The 17,688-nt window shown below is 41.7% G+C and overlaps 2 protein-coding genes across 5 annotated transcripts in view; both read left to right on the top strand.

Annotated features, from left to right (window-relative positions):
* The window catches only part of ttc28 (tetratricopeptide repeat domain 28), a 66,658-nt gene extending 64,456 nt beyond the window's left edge, over nucleotides 1-2,202 (top strand). For 3 of the 4 annotated variants that reach the window (XM_026297689.1, XM_026297688.1, XM_026297691.1), the window contains one exon: nucleotides 475-2,202. In XM_026297689.1, coding sequence (XP_026153474.1) covers nucleotides 475-1,549 — 1,075 coding nt within the window. In that variant the 3' untranslated portion in view covers nucleotides 1,550-2,202. The remainder of the gene's footprint in view (nucleotides 1-474) is intronic. The other variant, XM_026297690.1, reaches the window with a different exon arrangement.
* A 725-nt stretch (nucleotides 2,203-2,927) lies between these two features.
* pitpnb (phosphatidylinositol transfer protein, beta) lies at nucleotides 2,928-16,881 on the top strand. The gene is made up of 12 exons (XM_026297171.2): nucleotides 2,928-2,962; nucleotides 6,788-6,818; nucleotides 7,786-7,931; nucleotides 8,878-8,969; nucleotides 9,127-9,134; nucleotides 9,986-10,060; nucleotides 10,362-10,445; nucleotides 11,747-11,824; nucleotides 11,915-12,019; nucleotides 12,560-12,682; nucleotides 12,933-13,019; nucleotides 14,246-16,881. Exons 1-11 carry the CDS (start codon nucleotides 2,943-2,945, stop codon nucleotides 12,978-12,980), a joined length of 810 nt encoding a protein of 269 aa, XP_026152956.1. The 5' UTR covers nucleotides 2,928-2,942; the 3' UTR covers nucleotides 12,981-13,019; nucleotides 14,246-16,881.
* Nucleotides 16,882-17,688: the final 807 nt, after the last annotated feature.

Here is a 17,688-nt window from a genome sequence, read left to right as displayed (position 1 = left end):
ATAGTTCTGAGTGAAATGTCTCAAAGGCTAATTTGGCCTGGTCCGCTCAGCGTTCACTAGAACAACGTTGGTAATATTCCCTTAGATTTTCATCTAACCTCAACATTTTATTTGCTCTTTACTTATCACCATCATCACCAAAGACCTGCAGAGCTAATAGCAGCTGAGTACAGCTCACTTATCTAATGTTAGCATGGTAAACCCAGATGGTGAACACGCATTAAACACACACAAGCTGAGTTGTACATTTACTCAAGTGCGGTACCTAAGTGCAGCTTATACTTCTGCTCCACTGCGCTCCAGAGGCAGATATTGAACATTTTACTGCACTACATGTGTAATCAGATATTTTCCAATGCAGCTGCTGAGCTTTTTGTACTGAAGGTTCAACCAGCAGAATTTTGCCAAAGCCACTTATCGTAGCATCTTTACTCTCATTTCCAACTGTTGTCGCTCATATTTAACTCTCTCTAGTCGTTCTTTCAGGTCATCTCCTCAGAGGACTGGGAAAGTGAAAGTTAGCAGCTCTGAGTCGGACCAGTCGAGCACAGAGACTGACAGCACGGTCAAGTCCCAGGAAGAGAGGATGGGCCCCGCTGGACAGCTGGATCCTCAGGAACTGGCCCAGAAGATCCTGGAGGAGACCCAAAGCCACATGCAAGCTGTGGAGAGCCTGCAGAAAGCAAAGACACTGAGGGCACCCGAGGGGAGAGAAGAGGCCAATGCCAGGCAGACGTCGCTTTCTACTCCCACAACCCCAACTCTGACTCCAGCTGGAGGAGCACGAGGGTTTCAGCCCTCTAAGACCAGTGCATTTAGCAGACCACCCAGTAGAGCAAGTCTAAAAGCTTCCTCCTCTCCTCTTTCGCTCTCTAGACATCTTTCACCGCTCCGCACCTCTGTCGCAACGCCTCCTCCGACTCGGCCTAAGCCACCATCCCGCTCCTCTTCGCTGCAGAAAGTCAACTCAGGCTACAATAGTCCGGCTCGCTCCTCTCCCTCTTTATCTCTCAGTGTGAAAGAGCAGGGATCAGATGGGAAGCTGAAGTACCCTACCTCACCGTACACCAGCCACATCTCCCCTTCCCGCTCTCCCGCTGACACTGCCCCATCTCCTGCTCTTTCCTATTCCTCCACGGGATCCATCTCTGCCTCGTCCAGCCCCGCAAACACCCCCAAACCCAACCGGGCAAAGCACAATAATGAAGTCCAGGCAGTTCATAACTTAAAGACGTTCTGGGCCAACACCAGCCAGAAGCACGAGGTGCCCTGTCCAGCTAGTTTACTCCGAGGTGGAAATAAAAAAATGAGTACGGTCCAGAAAGACGTTTTGGGTCTTCTCCATCTCTCACCCAAACATGAGTCTGAGGGAACTGAGGATCACAACACTGACGAGAGACCGAACGGTCACCCAACACTGGAGGCGAAACCCCCTCCACCTCCATCTTCTGATCTTTCCACAAACTCTAAAGGAGGCATCAGACTTCCCTCTGGGAACGGCTACAAGTTTCTCTCACCCGGGCATTTTTTCCCATCGTCTAAATGTTGAGAGCGTTTGGGTTTTCGCCACGCTGCACCCAGACCCATTGGGTCAATCTTCTGTTTTATTTTCTGCTTTTGTACAACGACAGAAGTTGTCAGCAAAATACAAAAACATTTTTAGCAATACCTGCTGAGGACAAGGACAGAAAAGTACTGTTTGATACTGACTGTGATTTTCCATGTCTTTTTGTGCTGTTAATGTTTTGAATGTGATGACTGTGCCTTGTTTTGGAGAGAGGGGAAAGGACAAAATGACTCTGGCTTCAACTGTGTTTGTATGATTACAGAGCATGTGTCTCAATGCCTGTGAACACTGAAAAGAAATCCTGATTTACAGTCTGTTGACTGGATGCCTGAAAACAGAAAATTTTATGTCAGACTTAACGCTCGCTATATTTGTGTAAGTTAACCTGAATTTGATCTTGATTTATTGTGTAATAATAATTGTTAAATATCATTATCAGTGTTTATTGTTGTCATTCATTTTGTAAAGTCATTATTACACATTTTATAAAGTCCCAAGGTGGAAAGAAGTAAAGAAACCATTTTGATATTTTTATGGAGTTTTGATTAATGTGTGCTGTCAGCATGGTACTTCCTGCTCTTACGTGTTTTATTAACTACATGTACAGTTTTGCAGCAGTGGCAGACTCATATTCACAGAAATCGCAATTTTCAAGTCATCAAATAAAATATTCTTTCCCTTGTGTTGCTTCGATGACAAATAATGAAGACAAAATTCTTCACACATTTTCTTTATTTACAATAAACATGAAACAGTAAATGTTAGATTATCGCAAGTAACTCATTAATCCAGCATACTTACTTATTCTTTTGCAGTACTGTATTATTATAGTATTTTTGAGATATTTTACTTATTTCCATGTTAAGCTACTTTAAACTTCTACTCCACTGTTTTTTACAGCAAAATATTGTAGTTTTTTTTATTCAACAGCTATAGTCACTAGTAACTTACATTTCATTTTAACTTTGCTACTTAAAATAGATTTAATTTCTAATGCTTACTTTTATTTTAATGCATGACTTTCACTGCAAATCAAATATTTTTATTATTATTGGGTGGACAGTGGGGTTAATAAATCATAATAGCCATAACAATATGAAAGTCTTGACATCTCAGCTAGAACCTAATCCAAAACTGGACAGAACTTTATTAGAACCAAGCTGTAACCTGACAGAGTGTAGTAAATGTACTACTTACCTTTCAGTAATACTGAAAGTAATACTGTAGTACCTGGTTATTACAGTACACAGTGAGACTGTGTGGAACAATGCTGTGGGTTTTTCAGCCAATCAGATTTAACCAAGGGGGCGGGGCCAATCTGTTAATGCTCTCTGGTGTCGCGTCCCAGTGCGCAGGCGCAGCCCCGGTGACGAAGATGGTGCTCATCAAGGAATAGTGAGTCTGAGGTGTTTTTAAAAAATGTCTTTTGGCGCATTGAGATTCGCGTTTTCATCTCCCTCACAGCCGATTATTGACGGTGAAATATGCGTGTTGCGTTTGTTGCGGTCGTTTAGAGGATTTCACAGTCCCGGAGCCCGTAAAAAGCCCGGTTTGGGTAGGGTGGATCAGGACGTGGATAACGGGACACACCGGTCTTTTTTAGGCGTAGCTAGTGCGAGCTAACATTAGCATGTAGCAGCGGGTCATTAGCATCTTAATGAAATGAACCGGCTACATTTAACTAATCTACACATTCAGGTGGTTAGCATGGCTTTAACGTTTGAAAACACCACCAGCACTAACACGGCTAACCAGTTAGCAGCGTGTTATATCTGGGAAGTGCCATAACGTGAAGCTTTGGTCCCGTGAGTGGCAGATTAAGGTTCGGATTTACAATCGATGCTAGCTGGCTAACTTAGCTGTAGCAACCGACTAGCTGCTAGCATGTCAGTTTTCTGAAACCGCAGTTCGTTAGTAATACGCACAGCTAGTAGTAACTGCTAAGCTATAACCTAGTTAGTTACGTTAGACTTAACCTTAGCGTTAAGGGACAGCTCCTCCACCTCATAGCAGCTGTACCTTCGAGCTAGCCTGGGCTTATGGGGGGACCAACTAGTTTGCTGTTACTTTGTTGGCGTTAGCATTAGAGTTTGCCCTGTGGCTGTAATGCTAACATCAGTCTAATGTCGCTTCACTAACACAGCTGATCATCACACTGTGGGGCAGATCACCACATAACGGTACCTGTAGAAGCAGGGCCAGATATCGGTACCACCTCTTGAGTGTATCTCCTTTTATAAGGGAGAGAAATGGTTTATTAACAGGCTGCTGCTGAAAGTCTTTGATTGGAGCTAAATAATTTGTTATTGATTACTAATCACATGCATGATTAACACAAAAAACAGTTTTCAGTGGTAAACAACCACTATGTTGTGTTCACGTTTCCAGGTCGAGGTTTAATGTGATAGATCCATTTAGTTGGTTCTGGTCCCACTGACACTAGTTGTAATCAAATCAAGAATCCTGTTGGTGGGATTGATGCTTTGGGGACTGAGCATTTTGTAGTTGTGGTCCCTGTGTCCCCTTGTGTACTCTCAGCTGTAGTGGTAAATTGGAAAAGTGCTTTTGAAGCTGATTTTTGTCTGCTGTAATAGGATGTGTTAATAATTGGCATTTTTCTCTATTAATCATTTTATCTGTGAAACCTCAGAGTGAAAAATGTTTTTAGTTAAAAGGTTTTAGACCCTAAAGAATTAATTTTCCTTTTAGACATTTAATAAACATGGCCAGTTTTTCTGCCTTGGAATCAGAGCTGGGTTTAGCTGCACAGATATAAGCTTAAATTTTGAGGAGCTAACTCTTTTCAGTGTCAGTGCTTTCACTTTCTGTGAGTAATCTAAGGAATCTGGGAGAGTGCTCCATCACTACAGCGGTTCGTTGTGTGGCTGTGTTGTTAGTGATGCCTCAGCTGGATTTTGTCAACATTAAACTGAATAGCACAGTATGAAAAGCCTATTGGTAAAAAACTGTTTGTTGAAGTTGACATGTTTTTTTGTTTTCGTGTCTTTTTAACCATGTGTAGGAGCTTTACTCCGAACCACTCAGGCCAATTATTTGTCCAGTCCTAACCTCAAATTCTTTTACTTATGTTTTAAAAATGTATTTGTGCGTCATAAATGTGTTTTACGTCCTCCTGGATTTACGATATGCATTCAAGGTCACCTGTTTAACCCCTGCTGTAACATTCTCCACTTACACAATAATGCAGGAGAGAGTTGTTATCACTGTTGTGTAATTTAGTGCTGCACATGACTGACAGAGAGCTGTACAATTAGGTGCATTAGGTTGACAAGTTAGGATTTGTTTGTAATTAAATGTTCTCTCCACTTAACCTCAGCTATTTTTATTATGAATGAATCTGCCTGGTCTTTAAAATGTCAAGGTATGAAAATAGTATTAAAAAGTCCATTATAGTTACCAGAAACCTGAGTTGACTTCTTGAATTGCTTGGGGTTACAATCCAATTACAATAATTTACTGTATCAAAAGGCAACAAATCATTACATGGGAGACGCTTGAATCAGTCAGGGGTTTAGAACGATTCATTAATTATCAGAATAACTGCAATTCATCAGCTGCTGATCGACTGATCTTTTCAACTCAAGACTAATAGCAGTAGAAAACAAAAATCAGTCAGGCTACTCATAATTCTGACATTTCCACATCATTTGTGTCTGGACATGCTGGTACCTGCAGGTGTTTGTCACACCTTAGACTTCAGCTCACATAACTACAGGTCACCTGGACTGCAAGACCACTTGAACACTGCCTGGTCAGCCCAGGTCAGGATGCACAGAGTCACTCAAACAGTTTTGCCTGCTTTAATCCAGCAGTGCGGACTTGTTTCTGCCACTATTGTTTAAGGTCTGTATCAGCAAGCATAAACGTGGCTCATTTGGGTATATAATACATGCATGGCCATGAATACTCAGGTTTCAGATTGCAACCTGTCACTGGTCACGTGTCTTTCTGCCATGAAGTGTCAAACAACTGACAGGAGCCATTGTCTCAGCACAGCACCATCAGTTTCTTAACAGCAAATAATGAATCAGCGATTTATCATTAACTTTGGCCACCAGCTGTGAACTGAGGAGAACAGGGTCTGTTTGGTGTCACTTTCAGTTGTTGCCTGTTCTGTCTCAGATGTGTGTCGGTTGTGGTCTGGTTTCCTCTAGAAGTAAAAGAGGTGGCTGGCATTAATACTCCTCCCCTAAAGTTGTAGTGACACTACAGTACTCCAACACAGAGAACTGTGGTGAATATCAGGTGGATACTTGTGTTAGTGAGTTATGTCTCATCCTATGATAACTTATGAGCAGGTGCATGGACTGAAAGCTCTCGGCTCTTCATGGATTCAATTAAACCGTCTCTGGTGTAACATGGTCTCTGTGTTTGATTGACCTGCTTCAGATCTCATGCAGTGGATGCTTTTGGTTCTGCCAGAACCAGCATGTTGATTTCTCCCTGGTACAAAAGCTGCAGTGCACACTAGTGAGAGCCAAAACCACAAAGCAATGCGCTCTGCTTTTGTTTTTCCAGTTGTACTACATTGTTCCTCTGGTTACAGGAGTGTTGGTGCCAAAATTTGGTTGTATCTTTGAAAACACTCTGTATCCTCATAACATGTTTATGTCCTGGTCTTTTTCCTAAATTAAAATGAAAGCTGTTGCATGGTGTATTATATGAGCTGGGAGATGCAGATTTTTCAGGATGTTTTGCTGGAACTAACAGCTATTTTCATTGTCAATTAGTCTGCCAGTTAATTTCCTCATTGTTTAAATTCTTTGGTTTATAAAATGGCTAGAAATACAATGTCCAACAGCCCAGTTTATGTGTTGGAAGTTGTTTTGTCTGACAGCATGAATGTATTATCTCAATTAAACTAGTCATTTGACGTATCAATTAATTGTTTATTGCTTTAGGATCAGGCTGCAGCTACAGCCATGTGCTGTGTCCAAATGAAACCATTTAACTTTTAGCACAGAGCCAGTCCCAGTATTTTCTCCAAAGATGGTCTGAATTTATCAGGTTTATGCACAACTTCATGCTTTTCCATCTTTGTTTGGTCTCTCGGTGCCCATGCTTGCTGTGTTTTAGTACTGAAGCAGATATAGAAGTATTAATACGTACTTTTTACCCCTGTATAGTCATTAATCAGTTGCTAATGATTTAAACTTTATTTGTTTCTCTCTTGTCCCATGTCTCCCGTCCCTCTCTCAGCCGCGTAGTGCTGCCGGTCTCTGTGGAAGAGGTGAGTGTCATTACTCCACACCCTCTTGAATGTTGCATGATTAGTCATTTTCAGCAAATTCCCCGAATCCAGTGTATGGTACAGTTACAGGAGGCTGGACCCAGAAGATTCATCCAGTCAGCCTTAAACTGGGGCAAATACAGAGACAGAAAAGGCTTTGTTAGAGAGCCCTGATAGTGGTGTTTGCAGAACAGAGAACTGGACTGTGATGTGGACTCAACCTCCAAAACTATCTCTGTGCCTTCTGGCTCTCACTACTAATCACATTTTTGTGCTCGTATTTTGGTGCAGCTGCGGTCTGCTTAGCCTCAAAATAATTTTTGTTTAGTTTTATTTCAGCCCAGACTGTATTGTGATATCCAGTGACATCACACTTTGGCCCAAGTTCACAGCCTCCTCCAGCAGCAGCAGCAGGAAAATAAAGGATTTTCTGTCAGATGAACACAATCAGAGCTGCTGCCACTTTTCATTTCATTACTCTTCATGATAGTTGCATTGGTGGTAACAACTATTAAATGATAATTAGGTGCTACAGCTGCCACTGTATACTTCCGCTATTACAGTCGTAGATTAATTTAGGCTCCGAAGATAATACCCAGAATGTTCAGAGATGATGATGATGATGATAATAGAAAACTGTAGAACAAAAACCTTTAGGGTGTCTTTAGCAGAGACTCATCCATTGATGAAGTCACCGCTCACTGCCATTGTATAGGATCCAAAAGTAAAGTGGCACAAAACAGAGATTATTTATGTTTAAAACATGTAACTTATCTGTGGAGGGTCTACTGGCTGTTAGTGGTACCGCATCCTGGGTGGACCTGCTCAGTGTTTGCCTGTTGTAGTACATAATCTTTGTCACTGCATACTTGTATGCACACATACATGGGGGATGAATAAAGTATCTGTCTATCTATTTATCTATCTACTCACTGTGTACCCTTTGTTTTTCTTCCTGGTTCCACAGTATCAGGTGGGGCAGCTATACTCTGTGGCTGAGGCCAGCAAGAATGAGACAGGAGGAGGGGAAGGCATTGAGGTGCTGAAGAATGAACCCTATGAGAAGGAAGGGGAGAAGGGACAATACACACACAAAATATACCATCTAAAGAGGTAAGTCTTTGAAATACACCTGGAACCTGTGGAGTTTGGCCGTTTGTTCTGGGACCTTAGTTTTCTACTACTCTGTTGTCTAATTATTCCAGTTATGCTTATCTTCATACTATGAATGGGAATTGAGATCTGGTTCCAGCTTAGAACCGGTTCCAAATTTACATACTGAGTAGTGGCTGGAGTCATAGTTTAAGCAGCAGTTACAGGGTGTTTACAGTTAAAAAAAAAAAAAACCAGTAAAGGGCAGGTGAACCTCTGTAGCTTCAGTATTTACCACAGAACTGAGCTGAAATCTTTGTGACAGCCGTAAATACCAGTGGCACAAGGCTACTACTTCGAAATATTCATTATTTATAAATACCAGCTGCACAAAACAGCCATTTAAGGCATTGTGGTCTTTGGCCACCTTAACAGGTGACCTGAGCAAGTAAAGCTCATCAAACTGCTGCTGGCAATGCAAAGCAGCACAGTCAGATTTTTTTGCCTCCATCTGCTCGTGTTTGTTTGGATCCCAGAAACCTTGAACCTGATGGTAGAGCTGTGTGGGCTGAGAGGAGACGTTTGGTGTAGTGGCTGCTCTGTGTGGTTGTGTATAAACAGCCATTTTACGGAACCAGCTTCCAGTTCTCCAAAGCAGATTTCATCTTCATCTCTGAAATAACTGGAGGTCTTCCACCTTAATCAAACATCCCAAATACATACAGAACTGTGGGTCATCCTGCAGGAGTTTCTCTTATTTTGTCCACCCTCTGGTTTATGGAATAGTTATTGGAAAGAACCAAAGAATTGATGAGGTTAAAAGTTCTAGTTTAGTGCTGAAAATACAAAATTGTTCCCATTCACCACTAGAGAAAAATTAGCTGTGAGAGGTTTTCTGTTCATTTAAGTCAAGTTTCTCCTGAAAGGACCAGGCACCGTCTTCTGACTGCCTTTTCTTCCGCTGCAGTAAAGTCCCAGGCTACGTGAAGATGATTGCACCAGAGGGAGCGTTAGTTTTTCATGAAAAGGCTTGGAACGCCTACCCTTACTGTCGTACTAGTAAGTTCCTGCTGAAACATAAATCCTAATTCCCTGTAGTGTGCCTGCTTCATATGAAGGGGATGTGGTTCTGTTTTGTGCTCAGTTTGTTAAAGATGGAAAATATTAACGTTGTTTTCTTTTCTCCTGTGTTGTGCTTTTCCTCGCTCCTCTGCAGTTGTGACGGTGAGTGGTTAAACTTTTTCTTTTGTGGCCTGGTCACAGCACAAAGTGAAACAGCAAAATCCATCAGAGAGTTTATGGTTTTTTAAACCTGGTGACTTAAACTACTCACAGGCCCAGTTACTGCAGCTGCTGAGCTAATGGCTAACATGCTGCTACTCCTCTGGCTCTATAGCTCTCTCAGCTTCTTTCTGTTTTTATTGGATTGTACAGTAATTCTTTCACTAAAGAGACACTGAAGAGGAAAATAACAGCACAACAATCACATCATTTATTCAAGAGATTCATTTGTTCCATTGAGTCCAGTTTGAAACCTCTTGGGTGGAGCTGTAATAGCTTTTATCCTTTTTGGGCTCCGGCTCCCTGAAAGTTCAGCACTATTTATATTAAGACAAACTTTTTTTTTTTCCTTTTCTTTTTTTAGCACATTACAGCTCAGCAAAGTTGAAATTGACACAATATGTTCCAATTCATAATAGTATCAGTAACGTTTTGCTGTTTTAAAGGCTGCTGACTGGGCGTTTTTACAGCCTGCTATTGCTGCACTTTATCTCCTAACTAACCTCATTGTTGCTCGCGTTAAAAATAGACGGGAGCTGAGCGGTGCAGCATCACCAGTGTTGTTTCAGTTTAAATGTCCGATTGGTTAATTGGATTTAGCTGTAGGGTTTAAGCACTTGTCACAGAATCCTCCATTCGTGATGTGGTGTGTGTTTGTTCAGGCTGAAATCAGGTGTACATGTTGGGGTGGTTGGTGCCCGAAGCTGAATTCATTTAAAAACTGAAGGTAAAATACTCACGATCTCACTAATTAAAAAATAAAATAAATGTTTTTTTTCCCTCCTGCTTTTCAGAATGAGTACATGAAGGACGACTTTATGATAAAGATCGAGACGTGGCACAAACCTGACATGGGAACAATAGAAAATGTAAGTGAGTGTTTTCACCAACACGTGAATGAAGCAGCTCCCACTCAACACAGACCCATCTTACCTCTTAATGCTCAGTGGGCCACACAGGCTGATGCACATTCAACAGCAGCATGTTCACGTTGCACTACATCCGTTTGGGTCTGGATTTGAATCTCATTTGATTTATGGTCAGCACAGATTTGCATGAGAGCAAAGCATGAGAGCCCCCAGAGCAAACCAACGTGCACGTTGCTGCCTGGGCTGTGAGCTGGTGTGACCATCTGCATCATTTATTTGTTTGTCTTTCTCTCTGTGGCAGGTCCATGACCTGGACGAGCAGACGTGGCGGACTGTGGAGGTGGTGCCCATAGATATTGCAAACAAAGACGAAGTGGCCCCTGGGGTGAGTTTTTGTGCTGATTTAAACCAAACAAAGGTGAAAATATTGAGTGGCTCAGCTGTGATGGCTGTAAGGATGTGAGCAGCCTGATGAGCAGGTGATTTACAGGTACATGTCTCCACCCTGAGGAGGACTGTGGTCACACACTACCCTTCAGACATTTTTCATTTATTCACTGTCACTGCCACATGAACGCCATATTTGAGCACATTTCAACAGTGATTAGGAAAACTCCTCATGTGTTTTAGTGATTTGAAGAACACCTGGAAGCTCAGTCCAGTCAGTATTTATAGACCCACATTTAAAAACAAGATAATTCATGCCAGCGTTTTGCTCCACTGGCCATTACATAAACACATTTCAAATCAGAATCAGCAGTCTGTGATCATATCTGTGTCTGCAGCGTCTGTTATCTGCCTGATCCTGGGCCAGAATAATAAAACTGCTTCATATGTGTGACACAGACAGCTTGTCTCTATAAACTGGGAGTCAGACCATTTAGACCCGAAAGAAAGAAGAAAATTGTCTTTCATCTTTCCAGTTATGAAACTGAAAATGTCTCCCTGAATAAACCCTGCAGCTGGTGTCTGTGTTTCAGCAGCTGGTCCGTTATTCTCTGTATGCAACATGCATTATCTATTTATTTAGTTATCTGTTAGAGTATTAGTATTATTATCTGTGTCTTTGTTGAGTGAGCTGTACAAATCTCTAGAGTTAGCCTGAGAATTCAGCTGGGCTGCATCTGTTGAGTGAAAGGAGAGCATCGGTGCAGTGAGAATAAAATCTCACATTTTGTTTTAATAGCATGAGACTATCGGGAAATACAATTTGCAGCTGTCTATTGAAACCGATCAGTAGTCCACTGGCAGCATGTTACTGTAAAGGGATTCTAATGAGGCCCTTTTTCATCCAGGTGGGTCAGGTACTGTGCAGTAATGACTTAAGTGGATCAGTGTTAAGGCCGAGGTTCAATCTGAACATCCATCTGCCGCACGTATTCACCTCTATGCCACAGCAGTCCTGACAGATTAAGACCTGAACCTTGAGCTCTGGGGTTGCAGTAAAAATACCTTCTTGTGACTGTTGATTCTTCACAGCTTCAGTATAGTGAGTCAACACTTACTAGTCTAAGCTTGTTGGATTCAGGAGAGACCGGGTTTGTTTGTCTTCTGTTGAAAACACAACAATAAAGTCTTCATGATGCAGGAAAAATGCTCCTCTGGTACTGGCTGGACTGCACAGGTAGGGCTCAGGCACAGTCTGGGTAATGTAGGATTTTAATGGTTCCCTTTGTTCTCTTTTAGGACTATAAGCCAGAAGAGGATCCTGCTCTTTTCCACTCCGCCAAGACCGACAGAGGCCCTCTAGGCCCAGAGTGGAAGGTAGCTGACTGGAAAGAGGAACCAGAGGTGCACTAATGTTGAGAATGTCTTGTGCCTCATTTGTTGTCTGTTCTTTTTCATCCTTCACAGAATGAGCTGAAGACAGATTGTCCTTACATGTGTGCATACAAGCTGGTCACGGTCAAGTTCAGATGGTGGGGTCTGCAGACCAAAGTGGAAAACTTCATCCACAGGGTAAACACACAACGTCTTTTCATATCCGAGGAGTCACATGAGCGTTTATTCATACTTTCATAAATTGTTATGAAATTTGTCATTTTCATTGTCAGTAAATCCTGTGAAGTTGCTGGACTGTTCTTAAGTTCAACAAATCAGATTTTAGATTTTGTCCAACATGAACTTTGTTGTCGTCAGCAACATCTCCACAATAGCCAGTGTTGTTTCTGTTTTGCACAGCAGGGGGAGACGTGGCTTTGAGAAACAGCTTGTTAGTTAAAGCGTGCGTGTACCAGGGGGAGACAGAAAATTAAACTGAGCAAAGTGTAGTTCAGGTCAGAGGGGACAGCGAATCTAAACTTAGCAGTAATTACTGTGTGAAGTCTCCAAAGTGTTTCCTGTTACTCTTGCTGCCCTGCTGGTTATGTATTCAGGTGAGTGAGGGCAGGAACAGTCTCCACTTTGGTCCTGCCTGTACCGGTCTACAGGAATAGTGTGTGCAGAAGAGCTATTGCTTCATTTTAGTTCTTCTTCTTCTTCTTCTTCTTCTTCCCACAGCAAGAAAAGCGTATTTTCACCAACTTCCACCGCCAGCTGTTCTGCTGGATTGACAAGTGGGTGGGTTTGACCATGGAGGACATCAGGCGGATGGAAGAGGAGACTCAGAAGGAGCTGGAGGAGGTGACTAACTAACCAAATACACAGCTATGCTCTCGACCCTACACTCGCTGCACTGTGCAGCTTTCCTCATCGTCTGGTCATTAGAGGTCACTTGTAACTGGAACGAAGAATTAGTTTCTTTCACAATAGAATAAATGTTTGTGTTGTGCATGACAAGTGATCATTGTTTTGTTCGGTCCACACTGCCGGAGACGACAGTACATGTTCAATCTACGTGAATTAACCCTTTTACTCCTGAATTTCACCTTAGATGCGTCAGAAGGGAGACGTGCGAGGCACCTCTGCGACGGACGAGTAGAGGCCCGTCACTATAGGTCAAACACTAGAAGCAGGCTGAGTAAGTCTCAATGAAGGAGTGTTGGAGGAGCTGCATGGATTCTTCTTCACTGTTTACTTCAGATTATCTTTTTCTGCTCTGACGTCACCTCCACCTGAGGTGTTCTTCTGCCCTCGTCTAATTTATTTGTTTTTCCCTTTCTGTAATTTTGTTTGTTTTCAGGTCTTTGAGCTTGATCTCTTCCGCTGTGTTTTCATTCCCCCCTTTATCATTTTCTGTCCTTCTTATCTCATGGGCCCTGTTCATGTTAACCCTGGCGAGTCATGGAGGGGGGTAATTAAAGCTGAGACACCACAGCCTGTCACATTTTACCTGCAATTAGAATTTAGGAAACTGGCACATTTGATTCACATTAATTATTTTATGAACCGCCATGAATTTCTCTGTGCATATTCCCCAGAGAGTGTAAAGTAATCAACTAGTATTAATGTTGATGGTCTCCTGACTTTTCCTCTTAATACCACAGGATGTGGCCAGTTAATAAAATCCCTCAACTGCCTAACTGCCCTCACATTTGGTGCAGACATTAATCAAACTGTTAAATAACTGGGGATCCTCAGATATTTATCTCACACCGTCATCAGGTAGAAATGTTAATGTTATTCATGACCAGATTGCTGAAACAAGCAGGTGGGCAGCATGGCTCACATTATACCTGTGAGACATGCTGCTCATGTGTGAAGATCAGGGCCACGGTGTGTAGTGAGTCATTTTCCTCCTGCCTGCTTCTCATCATCTCACATTTGCTGCTCTCACTCATCTTGCCATTCTCTCGCAGCTCCTTCTCTCTCACCTTGAATACTTTGTTTTTAGTGATGGTGGGAATAAATGCTGCTGTAACATGACGCTAGTTTGACTGAGTCTGGCTCACACAGGGGTAACCTGTTGTGGTTTACCATGTTATTGAGGTTTTTTCACCTGATGTCGCCATATCGGATGCGACCCAACCTTTTGCTGTTCTCAGAAACTGGCAGAAGTGTCGCCCCATTTAAAAATCATAAAATGATAAACCTGCTGCTGTAGGTGAAAAACGTCGATAACCCGGGTACAAGTGAGCCAGGTTCATGAGTTAGAGCTAATAATCCGCTGACCCAGCCTCGTGGTACAGGCGCCAGCTCACCTCGCTGAGATGTTTTGGATTTGTGAATGTGCATGGCTTGTTGCTACATCTCTGTAGTCTTTTTGTTTTCACCAAACTGAACTTAATCTTTCTTTGTCCCCCCCAGCTGCGTAAAACAGGTCCGATTCGAGGCACCAGTGCTGCTCATGAGCAATGAGGCAAATCAACCAAACCCTGTCACGATGATGTCATCAGAGACACGTCCTCCACGATAAGGAAGTGGCCCTTCTCTCTTCCTGTCTCACATGATTCATTGGGGGGTTTGACAAGATTGGTTAACAGTACTGTACAGATCCTACCCCAATCACAAGCCTCCTGTTCACTCAGAAAACTAAAAACATGGTTTTGCATACATACAAAAAGAAAAAAAAACTTTGCACAGAACGTAAATTGCCTGATATGTAATTGTTAGTTGATTATTACAATGGGCTTTGTTTTTATTCAGGTGTGTGACTGTGACTCAGAAAGTCAAGCCTTTTAAATTCATTAGAATGTTTTTAGGTGTTCAGGTTCCCACACAAATTGGTATAAAAGACGACTTTAGCAGGTGTTGGACCATTTAACTCCCCACCCTCCCTTGTATTATAACTGTCTGTCTCTACTTTAATCCTTGTCGCTCCCCTCAGTATTGTCTATATTCTTGTCCTGGTACAATTTGTCTAGATCTCCTCCCCTTGTCTCACTGTCCCCTCTGTCTGGCAGTCGGTTGGGCACACTGGTGTTTTTCTTTTCCTTTTTGGCTGACCCGTGCCCGTTTACGGTTCAAAGCAAATATAATGCTCATGCATGACGGATAATTCCTGGCTATTGTTTTCCCCCTCACATGTACCTCAGCCCTTCTCCTCCTCCCGCTCCGATGCGAGTGTGTGTGTGTGGACGAACAGCAGCTCCTCTCTAAACTGTCACTGCATGTGTATTGTCGCTGCGATGCGGCTTCGCTCAAGTGGATTGTTTGTGTTGATTAGGGAGGGGGTTCGTGCCCCCCAGGACAGTCTGTGCAGTACACCTGTGTGCATTTGTGTGCTTATCAGCTGCCTTCACTCTTGGGACTGGGACGGAGAATGTTCAGCTTAATATCGAGGCTTGTGAGTGTCTCTGCTCACTCTACAACCAGCCTGTTGAACTTTGCCTCATGCTGTCGCTGCATGTCCTTTCTCTTTGGCCAGGGCTTTTTTTTGGTTTGTTTGTTTTTTTAAAAACAAATAAGAATGAGAGTCTGTGCATTGCTGCGTGCATGAATTAAGGTAGTTTCTTTTATATCTTTCTCAAACTGCCATTTCCTCAGAGCACATGGGTCCAGGCAGGTCTGTTTGTTAGTTGCAGCCGTGGATTGAAAAGCATTCTGGGTGTTTATTTCCTATTTTCACCATGTTTTTCCCTTTTTAATTGTGCATATACCTTAACTGTGGGAAATATGAGGTCAGTCCTGACTGTTTTCTAGTTGAGGATGTAATCACTTTGGCAAAGGTTGAATAAAATAGACTTAAATTGATGTTGGATGATTGAGTCTGATCCTTGATCTGAAGGCAGGTGGTGTCTTTATCCTGCTCTCTTACCTGCATCACTACCTTTGTTTGTTTGATTGTGTGGCTTCATTTATTACAGCAAGAGCTCAGTTCAGCCGTCTTTACTTTAATGCAGATCCAGTTGGACCTCGTGTGATGTTGTATATGATCATGGAGTAGCTTAGAGCAGATTTACAGATTCAGACTTTGCTTATTTGATCAGGTGTGAGTGTTTTCTTAGGTCCTGTGTGTGGTTGACGTTGGACAGGTATAAGCCCATGATAGAAATGGAGAAACTGTACATACAAACACTGACTTGAAAGGGATATTCACAGCCACTGGGTGACATCAGGTCTGTTAGTTGATACTGTACTGAGCTTTGCGCCCAGTGTGCTGTGTGTGTGTGTGTGTGTGTGTGTGTGTGTCTGTGTGTGTGTGTGGGAAGTGGAGCGAACTGTCCACGTGTTGTTGCTTACACCTTGGGTTAACTGTACCTCATCCATGCTTATGAATGTACAGCTAGGAGGTAGATGGGCAGACTCTGCAGGATGTTTCACACCTGCACAAGCATGACATGGACCCATTATATCATCAGTACATAAGGAAGTGGAATTACTCAAAATTGGATTTGCATGCTCAACAGTTTTTTATTCTTTGCTTTCCTTGTTTGTGGATGGTTGTTCATTTATGTTTGATCAGTACATCAGTGCTTTTGAGAAGCTCCTGAACTGCATCAGACAAGAGGGTAAAGTCCTTGTTAAAGGGCGGCTTCCCCTCAAAATCAAACTGATTCAGCTCGACCTCAGCTGTACGGTGAGGGGTGAAAAGCCGTACTGAGTTTGGTGATGACGGGAGTCGCCCCGGATGCTAAAACAGCTGTGTGATGTACGGTTTTGTAGCATTACCAGTGATGCCAGTCAGGGTCTGACTGTGAGGGGAGGGATAGAAGCTTAAATAACAGACGGAGTCCAAAATACTGTTTTCTTTATTGTAATCATGAATAAGCACTTGCAAAATCTACTGTTTTTGTTTTCTTTTATGTTTTGTGTTTGTTTGGGAAAGACAAAGATTCACAATGTATTCAATTTTCTCTTTTCTGATAAATTCAGGGGAATTAGTAGTGAATGTAATACAGTTAGTTCCTTTTTTTCTTTTTCGCAGCTTTCAGGCTGTGACAGAAGGTCTAGACAATGAAACATAACAGGATATCTAATAAATTTGAACAAATAAGAAAATTGATGTGCTGTCGTTTTTTTGTGTTAAAGGAATGTTTGTCTCCGGGTGTTTCCTGTGGTTTTAGTCTCTTCACATTCACTCAGTGTACATAAATCTGCTTTTAAAGCCCAAATCATTTTAGGATTTATAAAATATGGAGTTTATTTTAATTTTGACACAAATTCAGGTTTAAAAGAAAACAAAACTATAGAGGCTGAAGTTAAAGTTTTATCCGAACCTATTTAATATATTATTAAATAATAAGTTCACACTTAAACTAATACTACAAACCTTCTCATGTCTCAAATCACATTTCTTGATGCTTTTCCTTATGTTTCCTTATCTAAATTGTAAAATCAATATAAGATTAAAATCAGATGTGTTTTTGTAACAATGCAAACTGTATTTAACACTTAATGTGTGTGTGTGTGTGAGAGAGAGAAAAGGTTTCACTACTTGAAAATATTAAAAACGATCGTCTGAATTTTTAGAAATGAAATAAACTATTGTCTCAAACTTCTCTCGAAATATAAAAGCTGATGTATTTATTTGTTTCTTCACACAGTATTGAATAGTATATGGTATATGATTTTAATACTTGTCAGGACCTGTGCACGTTAATAAATACTGGACAGTTTGCAAAAACCCATAAAACTAAAAATAAGATAAATGATTTCAGTAACTTTATTTTTTTATCAACACAAGAAATAAATATTAACGTAATCGACATAAAACAGCACATGAGTAAATGTAGATTAATATTAACATTAGACAATATTATTAGATACTAAAACAAACAGGTCATCAAATACAGCACAGCTGATGAGTG

The sequence above is a fragment of the Mastacembelus armatus genome, chromosome 12 (assembly GCF_900324485.2).
Source record: "Mastacembelus armatus chromosome 12, fMasArm1.2, whole genome shotgun sequence".
Taxonomy (NCBI): domain Eukaryota; kingdom Metazoa; phylum Chordata; class Actinopteri; order Synbranchiformes; family Mastacembelidae; genus Mastacembelus; species Mastacembelus armatus.
The sequence above is the reverse complement of the archived record's forward strand: the minus strand, read 5'-3'. Positions and strand labels throughout refer to the sequence as shown.